The sequence below is a fragment of the Quercus lobata genome, chromosome 1 (genome assembly GCF_001633185.2).
Source record: "Quercus lobata isolate SW786 chromosome 1, ValleyOak3.0 Primary Assembly, whole genome shotgun sequence".
NCBI lineage: Eukaryota > Viridiplantae > Streptophyta > Magnoliopsida > Fagales > Fagaceae > Quercus > Quercus lobata.
The window spans coordinates 53789581-53809579 of record NC_044904.1 but is presented as its reverse complement, the minus strand read 5'-3'; the positions used below and the strand labels follow the sequence as shown (position 1 = coordinate 53809579).

The window sequence follows — 19999 nt, the reverse complement described above, 5'->3', positions numbered from 1 at the left end:
AATTTAGATTTCAACACTAATAACTTACTCTTTTAACATCAAAGATGGCAGGAAAATCAATCAAACAACATATAATATCATATCATAATAATATCATATCATAACAACATATAATATGTTGTTATAATTCACGAGCCGCTGAGCTTATCATTTCAAATTGATGAAGTTAGAAATTTAAATAATTATAGTTGTGGATTATAATTTGCATTATTTCAAATTGTATTTTTATTTTCAAATTGAATTTAGATGGGAATTGCTTCCTATTTTTTTAAGATTAGATTGTGATGAGGTCATCTCATTTTTTATTACTTATATACATTTTTTTCATGATATGGAGCTTCACCAAGGCAGGGGGCCCTTTAGACTCACCAATAAGAAGTAAACTACGGATATACAACCCCACCTACCAAATGAGAATTAAACAAAAAATTAACCCTCGGATTGTCTTTCTCCCTCTTAGGAGGCTAGTCACCTCACCTCGAATCCACTAAACTACCATTCTATTTTATCAGTTCATAACAATAACAAGCTGACATTAGTGAGAAACATCAAAGGGCTGCAAAACCAGCTCCGCCACAGCTGAAAATAAATTACTAAAATTACTTACCTCCATCACCCTCAAATATGAGAAAACCCAATACCATTTCTTAGCAAAGTTCAGGTCGTTTATGGAAGATAAATTGACTATAGATTTTCTCTCTTAATTTGTTGTGGTCTAATGGCATTATCTTAAATTATGCATTCAAGCGTACTTTACTGCTGTTATATAAGTGGCAGTAGAGAGTAGTACTAGTAAACCTTTTTGTCCTCCCTACTTGATATACCATGGAGGCTTTCAAATCATTAGAGTAAGTGAATTCTTTTGTTAGAATATTTGACTTTTTTTCTTTTGATATTACATACGCACTTGGTGAGTGTTAAGCATAAGACCTTAGCCTCTATCTTACTCTTACAAGGGAAGATGTGCCGTTTGAACTAGAACTCATTAGCATTCTAAGAATATTTGGCATGGAAGAGGAAAAAGAAGGTAGAGTGTATTGCGAAATTCTTCCTTAGTTAAATAGTACACGAATGACTCCATATCAATTTATTTCACATATGAATAATAGTTTGAGTATAAGTATCTGGAAATGACTTGCATAGAGTGTGCACTGATCCATGAATCACCATGAAATATCTTTTCACCATCTGAACTAATATGTATAGGGAATTTTTTGTCAAACACTGATCCCATGTACAAAGAATGTATTTCCTCTATAGGTAAGCATCCTGCCCTCAGCACCAACACACCACAAATGGCCTTGCAGCTGAAAACTCCTCTCATTCCCGCAGTTTCCCACACAAACTTGAAAAGCCAAAGAGCCCTGTCCAATTGCCTCACCCCACTCCAAACCATCTTATCCTCTTCTATAGTCAAAATCTTTCCCATGTACAAGCAAAACCTAACCTCACCACCAACGCTATAAATTCGACCGCATAAATCCACTTCAATATCTCTAGCATGTCCATGAAGGTAATATAATAAAAGAGTAAACAAGCACTTGGACGAGTGGCCCAATGTCTTGGAGAGCTTCTTCTGCACTAGGCTTTCTTGATGCCGAGCTTCTTTGTATCCAATACTTTTATCAATCAATATGTCCTTGATTTGAGACAGTCCTCCTTTCATGACCTCAACCTCCCCCACAAGAAGAAATAATTCCTTTTCACTTTTCAAACACTCAATGAGATCATTGAACATCTCAAGAACATCTTCCCATTTATGTGAAGCAGAGGAGCCAATAGCTTTTGCAGGCGCAAGCCGCGTCCATGAAGCAGAATCATGGTCAAAGGAAATAGCTGTGTCAGCCAGGAACTTTAGACAGCTAGAAACAATCTGCTGACCCATCTTGGTCCCTTTGCTAGAGCATTGACAACTTAACAAATCCAACTCAGATTTCAATCCATTTAGTATCTCCTCAAGTGTACCTGTCCATATCCGCATTTGCGTGACCTGTGGGCATATTGTGTGCCGAACCACCTTCCTTTGTTGTGCAGAAATGTTCAGGAAGTTGCACACTTCAGTGAGTGAATTCACAATCATAGGCTCTCTTTTCACTAGGTTCACTGAAACAAACAAATGGGGTGCAGTTGTTACTTGCCGCCAATGATAAGGCCATCACATTTTTCTGAATCTTTTGCTGAATTGATGGAGACCCAATAAAGACCCTGGCCAGGGACTTGAAAGTTTGCATTTTGTGTTCAATTTCACCATCTAAGACAATTGAATTGTCCCTGACATGAACTACCCTCCCATCAAGCCAATCCACATTTCTCAACAAGTGGCTCAATTCTGTTATCTTTGGAAACTCCTTCTCATACCATTCACAATGTAAAGGCTCTTGATGGGATACTTCTGAACAGTGATATAGCATAACATTCATATAAGCAGCTCCATTTTGCTTAGTTTTTAAACACTTTGTAACATGGACAAGCTTCTGTATATATGTGTGCACCATCATAAGCCAGCCCAGACTCCTTTATATATATAATAAAACAAACTTTTGGATCAAAACCCAAATCCCACCTTAACACATTAGCGGTAAAATTTCGTTTGGACCATTCATCAAACATGTGGTGTACATAATATCTTACAAAAATAATTGCATCATAATGAGAGTTAATGGAAGGAAAAATATATATATACACACGTAATGACAAAGAAGGAAATCAAGATAAAGAAACTAGCTTACCGTAATCGTGTTCGATGCTGGCAGTGCTAGGCTTTACTGATCAGGGACAAGTCTGCAATTTTAGAAGCTACGTGGAGAACTTTTAAATTCGACCATTTTTTTTTTTTCTTTCGGCATAACTTAGGCTTGATTTATAAGGTCAATGGTCCACTAGTGCAATATATTCACTATAATGAATGGGCCAGAGCTCAATGTTTAATACACTCTGGAAGATTTTTAAAAGCCCATGAAAAATATTAATCTCTCTCTCCTTTTTTATTTATTTATTGGGTTTTATGTTTTAACTTCTTTCTTATTTTTAAGTTTTAAGTTTTAACCCCTTTTTCCTCAAAATAAAAAATTAACCCTTTTATAAAATTTAAAAAAAAATGAAATATAACATGTGACATATTAGATCCTAGTTTACGTCCTCTGAATATCTGATGACAAGTTAATAGAAAACGATTTCATATAATTTTAGAACTTCAATGTTGTAAAATTTATGGAAAAATAAAGGAAATGATTTATTGTCATTTTTTTTTTTGGGTTCTATAATGCATTGTTTTGATTGGAATGTCGATGTTTTGATTAGCTTTTTCTTGTCTGCTTTGTGATATTGAATATGAATGGAACAATATTATATATGTTATACAATTGAAGTATGATATGGACCTTGTCACTATTAAATATGTTATTCTCTCTCTAAACGATTATGGCTGTAAACATAATGGGATAAGGGGTCATGTTAACGGGTGCTCTTAAGGCAATTATTAATAAACCATATCAGGAAAGTTTTTACCACTTTCATGGGAAATATAAAAAAACTGACAGAAAAATTACTTGCTTTATCATTTTCTAATAAAATGTTTCTAAAAATAGTTTCTAAACCAATACCTTTAGGGCATTCATTAACATTTCCTATGTGGTAAAAGAGAGAAAAAAAATGCTATTAATTTTATTTTATTTTTAGAAGCTATTAATTAAGTAAGTTGCCGAGGAAAGCGATAAGTCTTTACTCATGCCATGGAGAATAGTGTTTTGTAACTGTTAGATCTCTTAGAAACCTACAATTTAAAAAAAAAAATGCAATTTTTAAGTTATGTTAGGCATACAACTTGAACCTATCTTATATAGGAAAATTATTAGGTACTCCCTGGAGTACCATAAATGCGTACTCCCCCCTCTCACATGAATGGTGAGTCTCACCATGAATTTAATTAGTAAGACCAACCATTTATGTGAGATGAGAAAATACGCATTTATGGTACTCTAGGAGTACACAATAATTTTCCATATTATATATTGGTTCATCTCAACCATAAAACGTATCCCCTAATGCTCAACCCTTTTAATGCTAATTTTAGCCATAATGGTCTATCGTTTTGTTAAGTAGCACTTTCCTTAAAAAATGAATAAAAATCCTCTTTCATGTTAGCCTACCACCTCATCAAGATAACTTTAAAAAAAAAAAAAAATCATTTATTTCTAGACTTTTCTTAATGATGCTTTGAGGACAACAATTAAGGTGCATTTAATACTTTATTAAATAATATTTTATACGTTTTTAACAAATAAAGTCAAACAGCTCATATCCCAAAAAATCACACATAATGACAATGAATTTGTATATGTAAGCCAATAAATCATTAATAAGTAATAACTGTCTTTTAAAATATATATGTGCATTATAGCTCATAATTTTGCATTTATTAATTCTTAACATACATTGGCTGTGTGTGTATAGTATCCGCTGTTTATAATCCTAGTTTACAACTATAAAGGTTGTGGTGGGCCTTTTGTGATTTTGGGCTGGACTACCTCCTACTGCACTGGGCCTAAGTGTTCTGGATAAGAGAGTTAGGACTGGTCCAATTGCAATATACTTTGGTCTGGCTTGTGCACAAACTATGCCCCGTTTGCCAAAACTTTGGTCAACATGCCTATGACAAGCAAAGCTTACTATAAAAGAGTTATAGCAGATAAATGCAATAAAACAATGATAAAAGAAATACGTTATTGTCAAGCAAAGCAAGTAAGAGATCCTTAATTAAAATAGGGAAAAAGAACGATATGGCAACAAGAAACACATTATAGATGAAATTGCAAAGACAAGAGAAGAAACAATAGCAATAATCGATAAAATCAAAGAAGGAAAAAATCAGTTTGCCGTGTTCAATTGTATTACTGGACTAAGGCCTAGGAAGGAACTACTTCCTCAACGTGGGTAACTTCACAAGAGGATCTTGCTGTAGAAATTATCCACTTTAAGGGAATAGGCCTGAATGGCTTGTGCCCAAACGAGTTCTTTATCCTCAATAGAGGGTAGGCTTTTAGAGGGAGAGATAGGATTAGCCTATTGGTGCATGCTTGCCATTTTACACTCTTTATTTCTCCCCTTTCTCTTTTTTCTCCGTTTTGTTGCCTTGATTCTTTCCCTCCACTCCTTTCCTTTCTTTCTTAGTGCTTACTTGTGTAGTGTTATGGTGATGGTGGTGCTGTGATTGTCTCTTAGTGGTTGCTACTGTTTTGATGATGTTACTGTGCACAGCAAGGACCCTTTATATACTGCTTGCCATGATTGATTTTTACCATTTTAGCCTTTAACTTTTTTTGTTTGGTTTAGGGTTTTCTTCCCAACTACTCATTGGTTTGTTAGCTACCCAACCACTACCACGTACCTGTACTGGCTGTGCCACTTCCCATTATTAGACAAAAAAGATTGTTTTCTTTGCTTGCTCATTGTGGCATTCTTATCCACCACAACATAGGTGTTCTCTCTTACTATCCTTCATGGCATGCACCTAGTGGTTCCAACTCATCCTTCTTTCTTTTGGGTAGTATGTCATCCCAATAGGACATCATCCCCTAAAGAATCTGAGCAGGAACCCTAGAATAGGTTTTCCCTTCTCCCCACCGCCAGACCATACCCTCTATTACCTCTGACCGATGACCCACCACCCCTCCTATATTTTTCTTCTGACTTATTACCACTGGATATGGGATCTGGTAAGATAGTAATCCTTCTATTGAACAGATTTGGGCTGCATAAAGGCTATTTGGAATTATTGTAAAATTCTTGCAAGATGTTTTTTTTGGTTTCTGTAGAACTGCCTCTATAACTGCTCTCAAATTCTTTATGCAAAGATTTCTTCAATGGACCATATTTCATGATACTCGTCAGTTCATTGCAATATTTTTCTTCTTTACCAACTCAATTTTTTGCAAATGCAGATCCAGTACATCACTCTTACTTTTCACTTCCCCCCCTTTCTATCCAACTTATACAGGCTTCTTCTTGTTGAGACTTAGGACAAATTGTGGAAATTGTCTTTGTGTACTTGTGGTAGGCTTTGGGTTCAGAGGATTTGTGAATTTCTGGTTTAGAACCTTTAGAAAGAAGGGTTAAGTTTCAAGAATGACTAGGGTTTTTTATAGGGAAGAGCAAATAATTGATTTGGGGTTGCATAGAGTTTACAGGAGTTAATATTGAATGTCCACAGTTTGTGAACAGTACTCAGAAGGGGAATGGAAACCCAATAGCACGCACAAGGAACTATCTTTAAGGAAGAGTAAGCACCAAGACATGGGACTGAACCTGGGAGGCAGTAAAGAGAGAAAAATAAGAAGAAAAGAGCAATAAGGCCAATGTGGCTCAATTCTCAATTCTCGCAATATTTTATCGATCAACTTCCCTTTGTTTGAGTATAATAACACACCTGTGTATAAAACCCTATGCCCAAAACTATGACCTACACCCAACAAATACTGCTTTACTATAATACCATTAACTTTAAAAACCAAATAAAAAATAATTATCAATATATTTTATTACTTATCAAACAAAAAAAAAAAAAAAAAACCTAATTAATTATCAACGACACTTATTCTTGGGCTTAACCTTTGTCTTTCAAAGAGGATATTGTTTCTCCAACCACACTATGATTATACTATCATTTTGGTTTTCCCAGTTCCATGTTAATTACTGTAAACCCAATCTGTTGCATTGACAAATGGGGTGGTGAGGGTTGATGAAGAGTTCATTGTGGGTGCAGGGCACGGGTATATATATATATATATATATATATATTGATAAGCAGGGCTGGGATCAATGTAGTCTTCTCTTGGTTATGGAACAGGAATACTAATGGCTGTTTGATTGGCATGGTGGGAATGGGTTTGAAGAAATTCACCTAACCCTGCCTGTTGCCTTCCAATGTAAATCAATCTTTCCCCCCCTTCATAGTATTTTACTTTTTATAGTGCCTATTGTGTTTATTATTAATATTATATAAAAGTACAAAAAAAAATTGTTTTTCATATGAATTAGAAGATGTTTTTCTTTGGAAGCAGGTGGAAAACTTGGTGTTTTTTGGAGGAAAAGTGATGATTGTGCCTCCAAGTAAGGAAGACTTGCAAAATATAATAAAAGCCTGGTATCCAAATTTAGAGCCAATTTCTGAGAAACTCATAGGTGGGTTATATATGTTGTGAATTAATAGCTTCATATAGAATGATTTTTACCTATGTATTGAATGATTTCTCTTATAGGAACCTTTGAAAGGGTTAACTCTTCTCCTGTACATCAACTAGCGGGATTCCACCCCAGAAATTCTGCTGTTAGTTTTCTCAGCAGATTCTCATTAAGGTGTCTAAAGCCGTTATCGTTGCTAATTCACATGTTGACTTCATTTCGAATATTATAATTGAAGCTATTGATTCTTAATGGCAGGGATCTTCTTAAATGGTGCAAGCGAATCTTAGGTTTAGGCTTTAGCTTCAATGGAGATGGTTTGTCAGCTTATGAGTGTAATTACTGAGATATGGGTTCCCCCTGTTTGTCAGCTTATGAGTGTAATTACTGAGATATGGGTTCCCCCTGTTGGTGACCTAAATGAGCTTAAGAGTATTGCTCTGCAGAGGTAGATAAGTGACCTAATGAGCTTAAGAGTATTGCTCTGCAGAGGTAGATAAGTTTGAAGTACATGTTTGTGGAAGATAATGCATTTAATGAACACTTTCTGGGTTAGAGTTTCTTAATAGTTTTTTTCTGCAGATTTTCCAACCTAAACCAATCGCACATTGTAGATGCTATGCTAAGTTTTTGGGAAGTACGTTCTTTTGCAACTCCTCATTTCTGCTTTATCAATGATTTCTTTTTCCTATACAGTAATGTACTCTTGGGTGTTACTGTATAGAGAGTGTTATTTGACAATGCTGATTACTGGTTCACCATTTTGCTCCTATCAATTCTAAAAATTATAAATATCTCAAGTGCGATTACACATTCTTCCTCAGCTTTTTTTGGGTGGAAAGCTATTAAGGGGTAGCTGCTTTCACTTTTTTGAAGTTCTCCCTTAACATACATAGGGTGCCATCATTACAACTGATCTTTGGGCATATTAAGACCATGTACAATATATTTGAGTTCAACTTTTTTTATAAGATTTTGTTTCATCTTTGGTCATATTCTCTGTCAAATCCTAGTTTGCCTCTGTTGACGTACGTTTAGAGTTTCTCTTGAGTATATGCTGCCTCCAACTTGAGCAAAACAGATTTCTTTGAATTGGTGTATGAATGGCAGCCATTGTTTCATGTTATTGACTCATCTTAAATTTTCCTCTCATTAGTTAATTTGTGCCAAGTTTCTCTCAGGGGAGCAACTTTTGTTTTCTTTCTAGTTGACAAGTTTTAAAATAGTAGTTGAATGATGAATTTCATCCTTTCCGAATATTTCCCTCTTTTGGGACAAGTGATGGTTTATTATGGTAACAGAGCAGGTGGTCTTGAGGTTCAAACTTTTTCATCATTCTAACCCCCATTTAAGTTTTCGAAATTACACACATTGGGTCCTAGATGTTGGTGGGGAGTTTGGGCCTACACGTGAAGGGGGAATGTTAGAGTAATGGTTAATTCATTGAACTCAAAATTTCTTACTACTATACCCTTTGGTAATTTCTGAGTAACTCATTGATGCAGGCCAGCCAACCAACCCCCCCTCTACCATTAGGACTGACAACCAGCCACCCTCTACAAGCCAAACAGCCAACCAACCCCCCCTCTACCATTAGGACTGACAACCAGCCAACCTCTACAAGCCAAACAGCCAGCCAACCTTTCTGACCTCTTAGGGCAGCCAGCAGCCCCTTATTTTGACTTCTCATATTTGTCATGTATCCTCTTTAATTACAGTTTTGACTTATGTAACTATTAGCTCCTTTATTTCCTAATAGTAAAAGATTATAAAGTGGTGGAGAGTGTGAGGGAGCTTACTCGGTATGATAGGGTTATGGTGTATAAGTTCCACGAGGATGAGCATGGTGAGGTTGTGGCAGAGAGAAAGAGGCCGGATTTGGAGCCATATATTGGGTTGCATTATCTGGCCACGGATATACCTCAGGCATTGAGGTTTTTGTTTAAGCAGAATAGGGTTAGGATGGTTGTGGATTGTAATGCCATGCCGGTTAGGGTGATTCAGGATGATAGGCTTATGCAACCTTCGTGTTTGGTTGGTTCAACGCTTCATGCTCCCCATGGCTGTCATGCTCAGTATATGGCTAATATGGGCTCAATTGCCTCATTGGCAATGGTGGATATTATCAATGGAAATGATGAGGAAGGAGTTGGTGGGCGGAGTGCAATGAGGTTATGGGGTTTGGTGGTTTGTCATCACACTTCTGCTAGGTGTATTCCATTCCCTCTTCGCCATGCTTGTGAGTTCTTAATGCAGGCTTTTGGACTCCAATTGAATATGGAGTTGCAATTGTCATCACAGATGTTGGAGAAACTTGTTTTAAGGACGCAGACCCTCTTGTGTGATATGCTTCTTCGTGACTCACCTACTGGGATTGTTACTCAAAGCCCTAGTATTATGGACCTTGTGAAGTGTGATAGGGCAGCCCTCTACTATCAAGGGAAGTACTACCCTCTGGGTGTGACCCCAACTGAGGCCCAGATAAGGGACATAGTAGAGTGGTTGTTGGCTTTCCATGGAGATTCCACAGGTTTGAGCACAGACAGTTTGGGTGATGCTGGGTACGATGGAGTAGCCTCACTTGGAGATGAAGTTTGTGGAATGGCTGTTGCTTATATCACAAAAAGGAATTTCCTGTTCTGGTTCCGGTCCCACACTGCAAAAGAGATCAAATGGGGTGGCGCAAAGCATCACCCTGAGGACAAGGATGATGGGCAGAGGATGCATCCGCGTTCTTCTTTCAAGGCATTTCTGGAAGTGGTAAAAAGCCGCAGCTTGCCATGGGAGAACGCAGAAATGGATGCAATCCACTCTCTGCAGCTTATTCTGCGAGACTTATTTAGATGTGCTGAGCCAAGCAATTCTAAGGCTGTTGTACATGCCCAGCTTGGCAACATGGAGTTGCAAGTTATGGATGAACTCAGTTCGGTTGCAAGAGAAATGGTCAGGTTGATAGAGACTGCAACTGCTCCTATATTTGCTGTAGATGTTGATGGCTGTATAAATGGGTGGAATGCAAAGGTTGAAGAGTTGATAGGGCTCTCAGTTGAAGAAGCTATGGGGAAGTCTTTGCTTCGTGATCTTATTTATAAAGAATACGAAGAAACAGTAGAGAAGCCTCTTTCTCGAGCTTTAAGAGGTAGTCGATTCACACATAATGTCTTTGTTGCTGCCAATTTTAAAAGTTTAATAAGGGGGTTGTATTGGCATCCTGTAGAAATGTTTTGGTCCAGTTCATTCTGTATTGCATTAAAAGGCACAAAGAAAACCATTGATCTTAAAATAATTACAAAAAATGAGTTCTTTGCTGACAATAAAAGCTGCAAGTATGTTGCATTAATTTTGATTTTTTTTTCGAATCTGAAGTGCATGTTGCGGATTAGATTTAAAGCAAGAAGTTGCTCACTTTCTCTACGTATGCTGTGATGGCTTTGTTTGAAAGGGATGTCCTAAATTCCATCAGTTGACCATTATATGTTAGCTTGCCTCTTAAATTATTCTTCCCATTTGACAGAGTAAATTTGTAATCTGCCAAAAGTTTAGTTGTTGCTTGTGCTGTGTCAATGTATTTGCATTGTATCTGGAAGATATTAGGACATTTGAAACCATCCCTTACTATAAGTAGGTTTTACTAAAAAGTTGAAGTTTCCACTATGTTCTCCTTAAAAAAAACCTAATGGATGCCCTATCATGCGGTTGCTAATCATGTTGCTAGCATCCTGACATGGAGAGTGGCATGATGTCCAATATACATAAGAAATGCCAACATAGAGACAAAACTAAAATAGATCTGAACATGATGTTGGTGTTCAAAAATGGATTCTCGTGCCAAAAAGAGGAAGAGAAAACCATTAATCTCCATGTTTTATGGGTTGGAATGTTAGAATCTTATTCTTACTATTGGTTTACAATATATTGATCAGTATCCGAGTTTAGAAGCAACCTTCTATCTGTTGATACATAATATTTAGTATTTGATTCCTTTTTGTTTTGAGTTTTTGGTTTCTCCATGAAAATGTTTGTTTTCTCAAATTTTCGATATTTTTTTTTTCCTATTTTGGATTACAGAAATCACTAAGCCTTTCCCTGATTTCTAATATCTGCATTCATAGTTTTTTTTTTTTTCCCTTTCTGGGGTCTCTGATTCTAGGAATTGAAGTTGCCCTCAAATTATGAAGTTCTTCTTCGGAAAGTGTTCGATGATTGTACTAAGGTATTGCTCTCTCTATCTCTGTGTGTGTTTGTTTTCTGTTTGGGTGCTGAGAAAGTGTGTGAAAATTAAAAGTTTTGAGTTTTTAAATATGGTTTTTGATTGGTTGTGATGGGGTTTTCGTTTATTAGGTTTTGAGAAAATGAGGGGTAGAAAATAAATTTTTTATTTGGTTTTGTTGTGATAAAGTTTTGGTACCTCCCTGATATGGTTCTCTGGCTTATTTCCTGTTTGGATTATTCATATTATATGATTTTCTTGATATGGATCTGTTTCTGATGGATTTGTTGAAAAATTGGCTTTATGCAGAGAGTTTGGCTGCATAAAAGAACGGGTGGTGTTTGTTTGTCCATTGCTTCAAAAGGGTTAGCAATCACCAGGAGAGGTGATTGAAGATATTGGAATCATATCCCAACTGAAGAATCTAGGTGAGATTTGTTCAATTTTTTAACCCTCTTTTTTTAGTTTTTATGTATTGATTTTTCAATGGAAATGGGAGAAAAATTGTATTTTTCTTCCCATGTATGTTTTAGATGGACAATCGAAACTCCAACCAACTGTGTAATTCCATTGCTGGAATTTGTCCGAGTAGGCTGTTTTTTCTTTTTTGGGTGATCTTTTCTATTAATTATGATTGAAATTTTAAAATTTATTGTGTGATGCTATCATAATTGCAAGTGGTTTCATAAATCATAATAACTTTATTAGCAAGTTTTCTTAAATAATAAATACGGGTCATTTGAAGGATGTGGTCATTTCGAAGGATGTCCAATACCATTGAGTTTGTTTGGAAGTTCTTAATGTTTAAGGCAGTTCTTATTGGTAATAAAATGACCATCATATTATTGAACTTGAAGTTAAAATGTCTTTGAGTTGAACTAACACATTTGATCCTTTAAAAACTAATTGCTATGAGAAGAATCATGAAAAGCCTGAAAATCCTCACTTCAAACTTTCCATTTTCCCTTTTCTTACATTGTTGCTGTACTGATCCAAAAGTAGGCATTTGTAGTCTCTCAATTGCTATTAAAAGTGTGAGGAAAATTATTAAAATATAACAAGATGCTAACTTTTGTTTTTTGCTTGACTTTGTGATTCATTAGATTGATTAGAAAAGCTTTGAGAAATTAAAAAGCTTTTGTTGGTTTTTGAAGTGGTGCTTCAGTTTCTCAACAGTGGAGAACTGCAAAGCTTTTCATTTGTTCTGGTTCTCCTTTTACAATTGTATTTGCTAGAATATGCAGCCTTATTTCTTGGACAACATTTCTGCCAAATTTGTTTGAAGGAATCTCTGCCAATCAATTACATTACATAGAGATTTAGATGACTATCTACATCTATTAAATCGTATTATTCATTAAATCATCTACACAAGGCACATGATTACTAAATATGTCATGATTAAATACATGTGAATGGCTGTTTTTTATCATTTCTTTTCCTGCTTAGTGTAATGGAGAGAATCTTTTGGTTGAAGTCCAGTATGTCTTCTTTTCTTGGTTTGCATGGAATTGGACATTTATCCTCTCTCTCTCTCTTCCTGGGAATTTCAGATTTTAGATAAAGGCATTTGATTTTCATAGGAATTGAAACTTTATGGAATATGTTAGTGTATTGGGTCAAATATTTTCAAATCTTAGCATCTATCTAGAGATGGTTTCTTTGAATAGAAGGGTACCCCATGCATAGCACAGGTAATAGGAGGAGGTGCTGCCAAGTTAAGAGAAAATCACGTTTAAAATTCTGACACATGTACATATTAAAAGAGAAAACTTAGAAAAGTCAGTTTTTTTTTTTTTTTTTTTAATTCCTAACCTGCATGTCACATTTTATTGTCATTTTGGAAGTGGTATTGTGTTTTGTGGTGTAGAGTTTAGGAAATCCTTATTCTTTTCTCCCTTTTACTATGGATTGCCTGCATTGCCATTAATTTTGTTTCTGAAAGGCTTGAACTGAATTTTTGGTCAATTGCTTCTTAATTCTGATATTAGTTTAAGGTGAGTGGAAGCATGAAGGCAAGCAGATGTAGAAGCTGTCCAGGAAGCCAGACGTAAGATAAAGCTTAAGAGATGAAGCAGCACGACAAGCATTAGGCCATTGTGACTGAACAAATATGAGGTAATGTTCTGCCTTACCAAAACAATGGTTAAGGTTTTTGCATAGATATTATACGCTAGATTTGATTTACAGATTTGGATAACTACAATATAGATGTTTAAATTTAAACTACAAGATCAACATAAACAAAACTCCTAGATATTTACATATTTACATATTTACATAATAGCAATGTTTAGTTTTTAAATATTTATTTTAAGCTTAAAAAATGTTTATTTTTTTGAATTTTTTTACTACCGACCCTCATTTACTTTCATTTACTCTATCAAACTCTCACCTAACAACTTGATTTCTTTTCCTCACATCCTTTCCAGATTCAGAAAATAGAGAATACTATCCTCTCATTCCAAACTCCGAAGTACTCTTCGTTTATCTTCTCTCTCACAGAAAAACCTAAGCCAAAGGAGAACTTTATCTTCCTTTGCTGAATTTTCTCTAATCCTCATCTTCTCCTTTCTAACTGCCAAGCTAGCTTTGTTCTTTGTGCTCCATGGCCAAGACTATTTCTCCCCCAATTTTCGCCCATTCTCTTGCTTGCTCATCTCCACCAATCTCATTAACTTAAATTTGTGAACAAGTACCAGCAATACATACCAGCAATACATGAGAAGACGTAGAAAACGACACCATTTTGGTTGTGGTATTGCTTGCGGCATATATATATATATATATATATATATGTGGACAGAATCCTGTGGGATTTTCTTGTTGGGTGTGTATGGAATGAATTAGGGTACAATTATGGATGGAGATTGGAGAGTTATTACATCATGCAATTTCTCTCTCATTATTTGTACATTTGTAAAATTATTAATTATATTTTAATTTTTAATTTTTTTTTTAACTTTCTTATCGGATGGTTGATATTAAAAATTAACTTTTTAATTTCAACCGTTGAAAGGTAGTGCATAGTACACCTCTCAATCCTGCAATTACTGTGTATTTTTTTTTTTTTTTTTTGGTTTTGCTTACTATAAATTATCACGTAAAATTGAGTAGTCATTCAAGACAATGCGGTGAAGCAAAGTGACAAGACATAAAAGAGAGGTTTTGAGCAGACTAACATTGTTCAGCCTTTCTATGTAGTAAGTTAGACAACGTTTGAAACAATAAAGGAAAATAGCATCTCGAGTTTTAGAAAATCGAGATCCATATTAGAACTCGAGTCCGAAAAACTCGTGTTGCAAGTGTGAAAATGCCACATAGATCTCGAGTCTTTAAGACTCGAGTCTTATGTAAAAAAAATTTCACCTATAGTGGCGTTTTTAACTCTTACAGTGACGTTTTAAAGCCTTATAGCGGTATTTTTCTGCAAATTTTTTTTTTTTTAAGTACCAGGTTTAGGGAGCCTTATAGTGGTGTTTTTAAGCTCTATAGTGACGTTTTAAAGCTCTATAGTGGCGTTTTTCTACAATTTATGGAAATCGAGTCTTTAAAACTCGATTTTCACGTCGATTTTTTTCTCGCTATGAACCCATCCTCTTACAAATCGAGACTTAAAAACTCGAGTTTTATCTTAAAACTCGAGTTTTAGACACTCGAGATAAAACTCGAGTTTTAGACACTCGAGATGTTAGTTTTCAACATTGTTTTGAAACGTGATAACTAACTAATTTTTTTAATATTTATTGTTATTTAGAAAAAAAATTCCATAAAAGAAAGCAAAACGTGTGAAGGAGGAAAAAAAAAAAAAAAACAATTTTAAGGACAGATATACGGACCACGTAGTTAACTTGGTAGGTGTGAAAGTGAAACGTTCAAACTTTTTAAGTATTATATGGGACTACTCGTTATTTGTACTTTTGTAAAGTTAATAGCATTTTCAATCCAAAAAAAAAAAAAAAAAGTTAATAGCATTCAAGATGACTTTTTAAGTATTATATGTGACTACCCAATCCTGTCAACAAAAGGCAAAAATTATATTTTGAATCAAAACTTTATGAAGTATAGAGTCTAAAGACTAGAGCACGGTGTGATGAGTCTAAATTTTTTGTCTACTCTATTATATATTCTACAAATAAAAATATATTATATGTTTATCTTTTTTATTAAATGTTAAATTTATGCTTTCTATTATTTCTATTTCCTAAAATAAATAAATAAATAACCTATCATATTTAAGTAATTGAAATAATGAAATGCATAAATTTAGCATTTAATAAAATAAATGGAGATGTGTCATGTTTTTATTTGTGAAATATATAGTGCTGCAGGGAGAGTGGGATAGATGATTTGGACTCTAATATGACTACTAATTTTGTCAACAAAATAAAGATCGGCGTACCAATAGCCTTTAAAAAAAAAAAAAAAAAAACATATCTGCACTAAATTTTGCTAATATACATTCTTGAAGATAGAAATTAATAAATAGATTTTGCTAAACGTGTAGCATAAGAGCCCACAATAATTAATTATTTTTATGAAAAGCTACCTTTAACTTTTACATAAAGCTGCTGTTCTTTTAGACCTTAACAGTGTAGGTGCAATAGTTCATCAAAAAAACAGTGTAGGTGCAATAATCACTTATGCAGTAACTATAGAGTCCCATAGATTCTCAAGTCTCTGATTAACGAATTCTCAACTGGCACTAATCAATCAATTGTTCCAGCATCGTTTGTTCAATGCACTATCAACCACAATTATTCTCTATTGTAAGTATAAGGGCCAACAGAATTTGTTCAAGTATTCAACCAGAAATATAAGATGAAGTTCCAAAAAAATGTAACATAAAAAACTAAGAAAGAAGGTTGGGTCTAAAATTAAAGTGTGACAATTTGGGCGTAATTACTAAGAAGTCATTTAACTCATCAAAACTCTCGGTTTCAAAAAAAAAAAAAAATCACGGAGGATTTCTTGATAAGGCAAAAAAAATTTATATAATAAAAAGTTTATACATAAGGCATAAAAGACTTCATGGCACAGTCTACAGTACCTTAAATATTTTTTTATTTTTTATTTAAAAGAGTTACTGTCAAAAAGTCCCAAGCTGCTTCATGTCCCATACAAGGGCCGAATATACAAAAGATGAACATATATCACAAATTTCCAAAAAGCATTGTTGTTCACAACCTGTAATAGCTTGGGCATTGGCACATCCATTAGCCTAAGAGTATATGTGAACTACATAGTCTGTCCATACTCGTGCCATAAAATTCCTGCAATCAGAGATTAAAATAACATCTAATGATGAAACACCATCATTAGTTAGCCAAGAAGTAAACTGCAGTCGCAAGATTATCCATAGATCCCAAATGTCAGTCACACATACACCAACCGAATACAAGATTTTTATCAAGGGCTACATAAATAGATAATCATACATACAGGACCATGCGAGAGCAATGTCTAAAATACATGAGTTTGAGCTGGGACAATAGGATACACATGTCTAGACTCTAGACCGTGACGGGACGATAATACTAGCTAAGGGGCAACGCACAGATTATATACCAGAACAACATATTCATATACTTCAAAGTTCAAAGTTCAAAGTTCAGATTATATTGCCGAACAATATATTCATACTTCAAAGTTTTGTTGGGAAGTAAATTAAAACAAGTCCGGAATTCACTTTCTCTAAAAAGTGCAAAACAAAAATCAACATATGTCTCAGAGATTGTCAGTTCGTCAATTTTGTAGACCTCGTCCATACAAGCATTTTTCTGCTAATTTTAACTTTATAATAGCTGGCTTTTAAAGCAGCATCATTTTTCTTCTAGAGAGATATGACTCCGTAGTCCGTATGAGGAAAAATGGCATATGCTTTTATTTACTTGAATTTAAAAAAAAAAAAAAAAATTAACTCCAGTCTTGCCTAGTAACTCTAGTCTTGTCCTATGGGTTACAGGGTTACAGTCTTGCAACTTGTGTCTTCCGAAGAAAAAAATAATGCCGTTTAAAAAATATATTAAAAAAAAAATACTTGTAGTCTTTTTTAAGTAACTGTAGTCTGTCGTAGATGTCTTCTAAGCCTTTCTTTGAAGTGTTTTTAAGCCTGATGTAGATACTTTTTATTATATAAATGGGAAGTTCTAAAAGCTCGCATCGACTCTACGATCTGAATGATTTAACATAAAGGATAAAAGTCATTAGATTCGATTAGAGTTTTTAGGTTATTCTGTCAGGGAGAGTACTTATATCTCCTGCTTTCTTAGAGCCATAGCCTCCTGACACTCATTTATGTGATAAGAAATCTATCATTTCAATTAGACTTCTTGTTTTATTTTACACGGCCCATGTACCTTGTCCACAATCAACTGGACATCCTCAAACCGCTTTGAACGGCTAAACGAACTAAACTTTTTTTATTTATTTATTTTTTTTTTGTTTTATTTTTTTTCTTTTTGAGGAGCTAAACTAAGTTTGTTTTAGTTACATTCTGCTGGTCACGTCAGTCATGGTATCTGGTTTCGATACCCGTATCACTTTTTCAGTATTGTCCTATTCCCATTTACTCGGCCGTAGAAGATTTGACATACCTGTCTCCATTCTTTAATTGAAATGATAGAATGCGGCACAATTTATTTTCAAATTAGTTTTACTGAATGGGTCATGTCAATGTGGTATAAAATTACATTAAAATACTAATGTCTTATTGGGAGTAGGAAAAAGTTGGACGTAAGTGTTTGGCGTGTGTTAGACGGTTAGCTTTCATGGAAAATAAAAAAAAATTAAAATTAGTAATATTATTTATATTTTTTGAAAAAATTCATCTGTACTAATGATTTATATAAATACTAAAAATTGTTGTATTAAACGGCTCCATGGAATAACCAAATTAGATTTATCTAAAGTTCGTTTCTAAAATTAGAAAAAAATATATATATCTAAAGTCACTAAGTGTGCGTTTGGTAACACTTATTTATTTTAATTTATTTTACTACTTAGTTTATTTTTGCTACTATTCATGAGTTTCACTACACTTTTTAGTACTATTCATGGGTCTTACTTTACTATTTCAGCTAACTTTTATCTTTATTTACGGTACTTTCAGCAAAAAGTTTTCAGTTTCAGCAAAATATACAGATCTCAAATAGACCCTAACTTTATTTTTTTGTTCTCTTTCCATTTCTTCTATATATTTATTTTTTTTAAGGGATAATGCAAGCTCCAATTAATTGATTACAAAATTTGTGTAGTGACATATTGTTATTAATGAAAAAATATTAATTTTACTATTGTTATTAATAATAATTTTATTAATTTGACTTATTGGTTATAAAATTGATATAACCTTAACAAGGAACTATTGAATTTGGGGCATTAGTATTTAGTATTACTTTTGTTGAGACTTTCTAGGGCGTCAAACTTCTTTGGGAACAGAACACACCCTGGACTGAAAAAGATTATGCATAGAAGCAACCAAATCTATGCAGAGTCATGAACAGTCCGATCGTATCTAGGATATCTCAGAAAATCTTTTGATGAAGGACCGAACAATCACATTCGCGTTGCAATTTTTCATCTAGCTTGTCAAATTGAGAGACAGGCGAGAGGTTGACTAAAAAAAATAAGAAAGATGTTTTATTGGGAGGAGAGTATCTGGTTTGAGAGAGAGGAGAGCATATATTTAATAGAAAAAAATAAATTAGATTTAAAAACTAGAAAAAAATTATTAATTTGTAAAATTAGAGAGATGTTAACTACAAGTTAGAGACTTCAGTTTTATATATAAAATATATAAATAATAATAATTGTAGGGACACGATTCTTCTGCGGCCCAATAATGATATTGGGCTTGCACATGAAAGACCCCTCACAATATGATTTGTAGAGAGTGGGCTTGAAAAGCTTGGCTTTGGTCACGGGGCGATGTTCCGGTCTTGATTTTAGAGGAATTCCTGTAGACGAAGGAGATTGGGCTCCTCGGACTTGATCCAAGGACCATTGAGGTCTTACCCTGGTTACCCAACGGTGGGTCTTCTCCGTGATGTGCGTGTTGTTCAGGTGATTTTACCCATGGAGTCTCTCCTTTTTTTTAAAGTAGGATCCCCCCTCACCAGATGCACTTACTTCCTCTTTTATACTAGCCTGCGTTCGCTACCCTTCGTCCACGTGTAGGGTCAATCTTTACGAGACTGACATTTGTCCCATCAGTCCAATCCCAGAATTGTTGGGGATGGTTGATAAGGCTGAAGAATACGGCTCCGTTAAGTGCAGAATCTTGTCTGGGAAGGGTAGTAAGGACAACTTCCCCAAGATATTTTAGATCTCCTTACAAGTTTGTTCCTATATCTCTTTTTTACCCCTCTTCTCAATGGAGCTTTGGGTCTACCGAGGACTAGACTGTCCTCAGCTGCATCTCCAGGCCATCTTTTTCCTTATATTTTTGAGCTCGGGCCCTTTAACCTTTTTCGGTTTGGGCCTTTGGACTCCCCATGAGCAAGTGGGCCTGGCCCATAAATTATTGGGCCCCACAATAGCCCCTCAAAACCCTGCTGTCCAACATCCTGGTTGGAGTGGGGGGTTTTGGTAATACCAAGCCTCTGTTAT

The 19999-nt window shown here is 34.8% G+C and overlaps 2 protein-coding genes and 1 long non-coding RNA gene across 3 annotated transcripts; 2 read left to right on the top strand and 1 right to left on the bottom strand.

The window, feature by feature from the left end:
• Positions 1–947: 947 nt before the first annotated feature.
• On the bottom strand, positions 948–2826 carry LOC115960912. The gene is made up of 2 exons (XM_031079960.1): positions 2730–2826; positions 948–2474 (listed from the first exon to the last, which is right to left on the bottom strand). The coding sequence occupies exon 2, from the start codon at positions 2078–2080 to the stop codon at positions 1088–1090; it is 993 nt and encodes a 330-aa protein (XP_030935820.1). The 5' UTR covers positions 2081–2474; positions 2730–2826; the 3' UTR covers positions 948–1087.
• A 3939-nt stretch (positions 2827–6765) lies between these two features.
• LOC115992479 lies at positions 6766–7538 on the top strand. The gene is made up of 4 exons (XR_004092531.1): positions 6766–6923; positions 7059–7179; positions 7257–7353; positions 7438–7538. It is a non-coding gene; the product is annotated as an uncharacterized LOC115992479 (long non-coding RNA).
• Positions 7539–8610: 1072 nt separating this feature from the next.
• Positions 8611–11771, top strand: LOC115955666 (phytochrome B-like). Its single transcript, XM_031073899.1, has 4 exons — positions 8611–8656; positions 8939–10318; positions 11330–11392; positions 11699–11771. The coding sequence occupies exons 1-3, from the start codon at positions 8611–8613 to the stop codon at positions 11353–11355; spliced, it is 1452 nt and encodes a 483-aa protein (XP_030929759.1). The 3' UTR covers positions 11356–11392; positions 11699–11771.
• The last annotated feature ends 8228 nt before the right edge of the window (positions 11772–19999 follow it).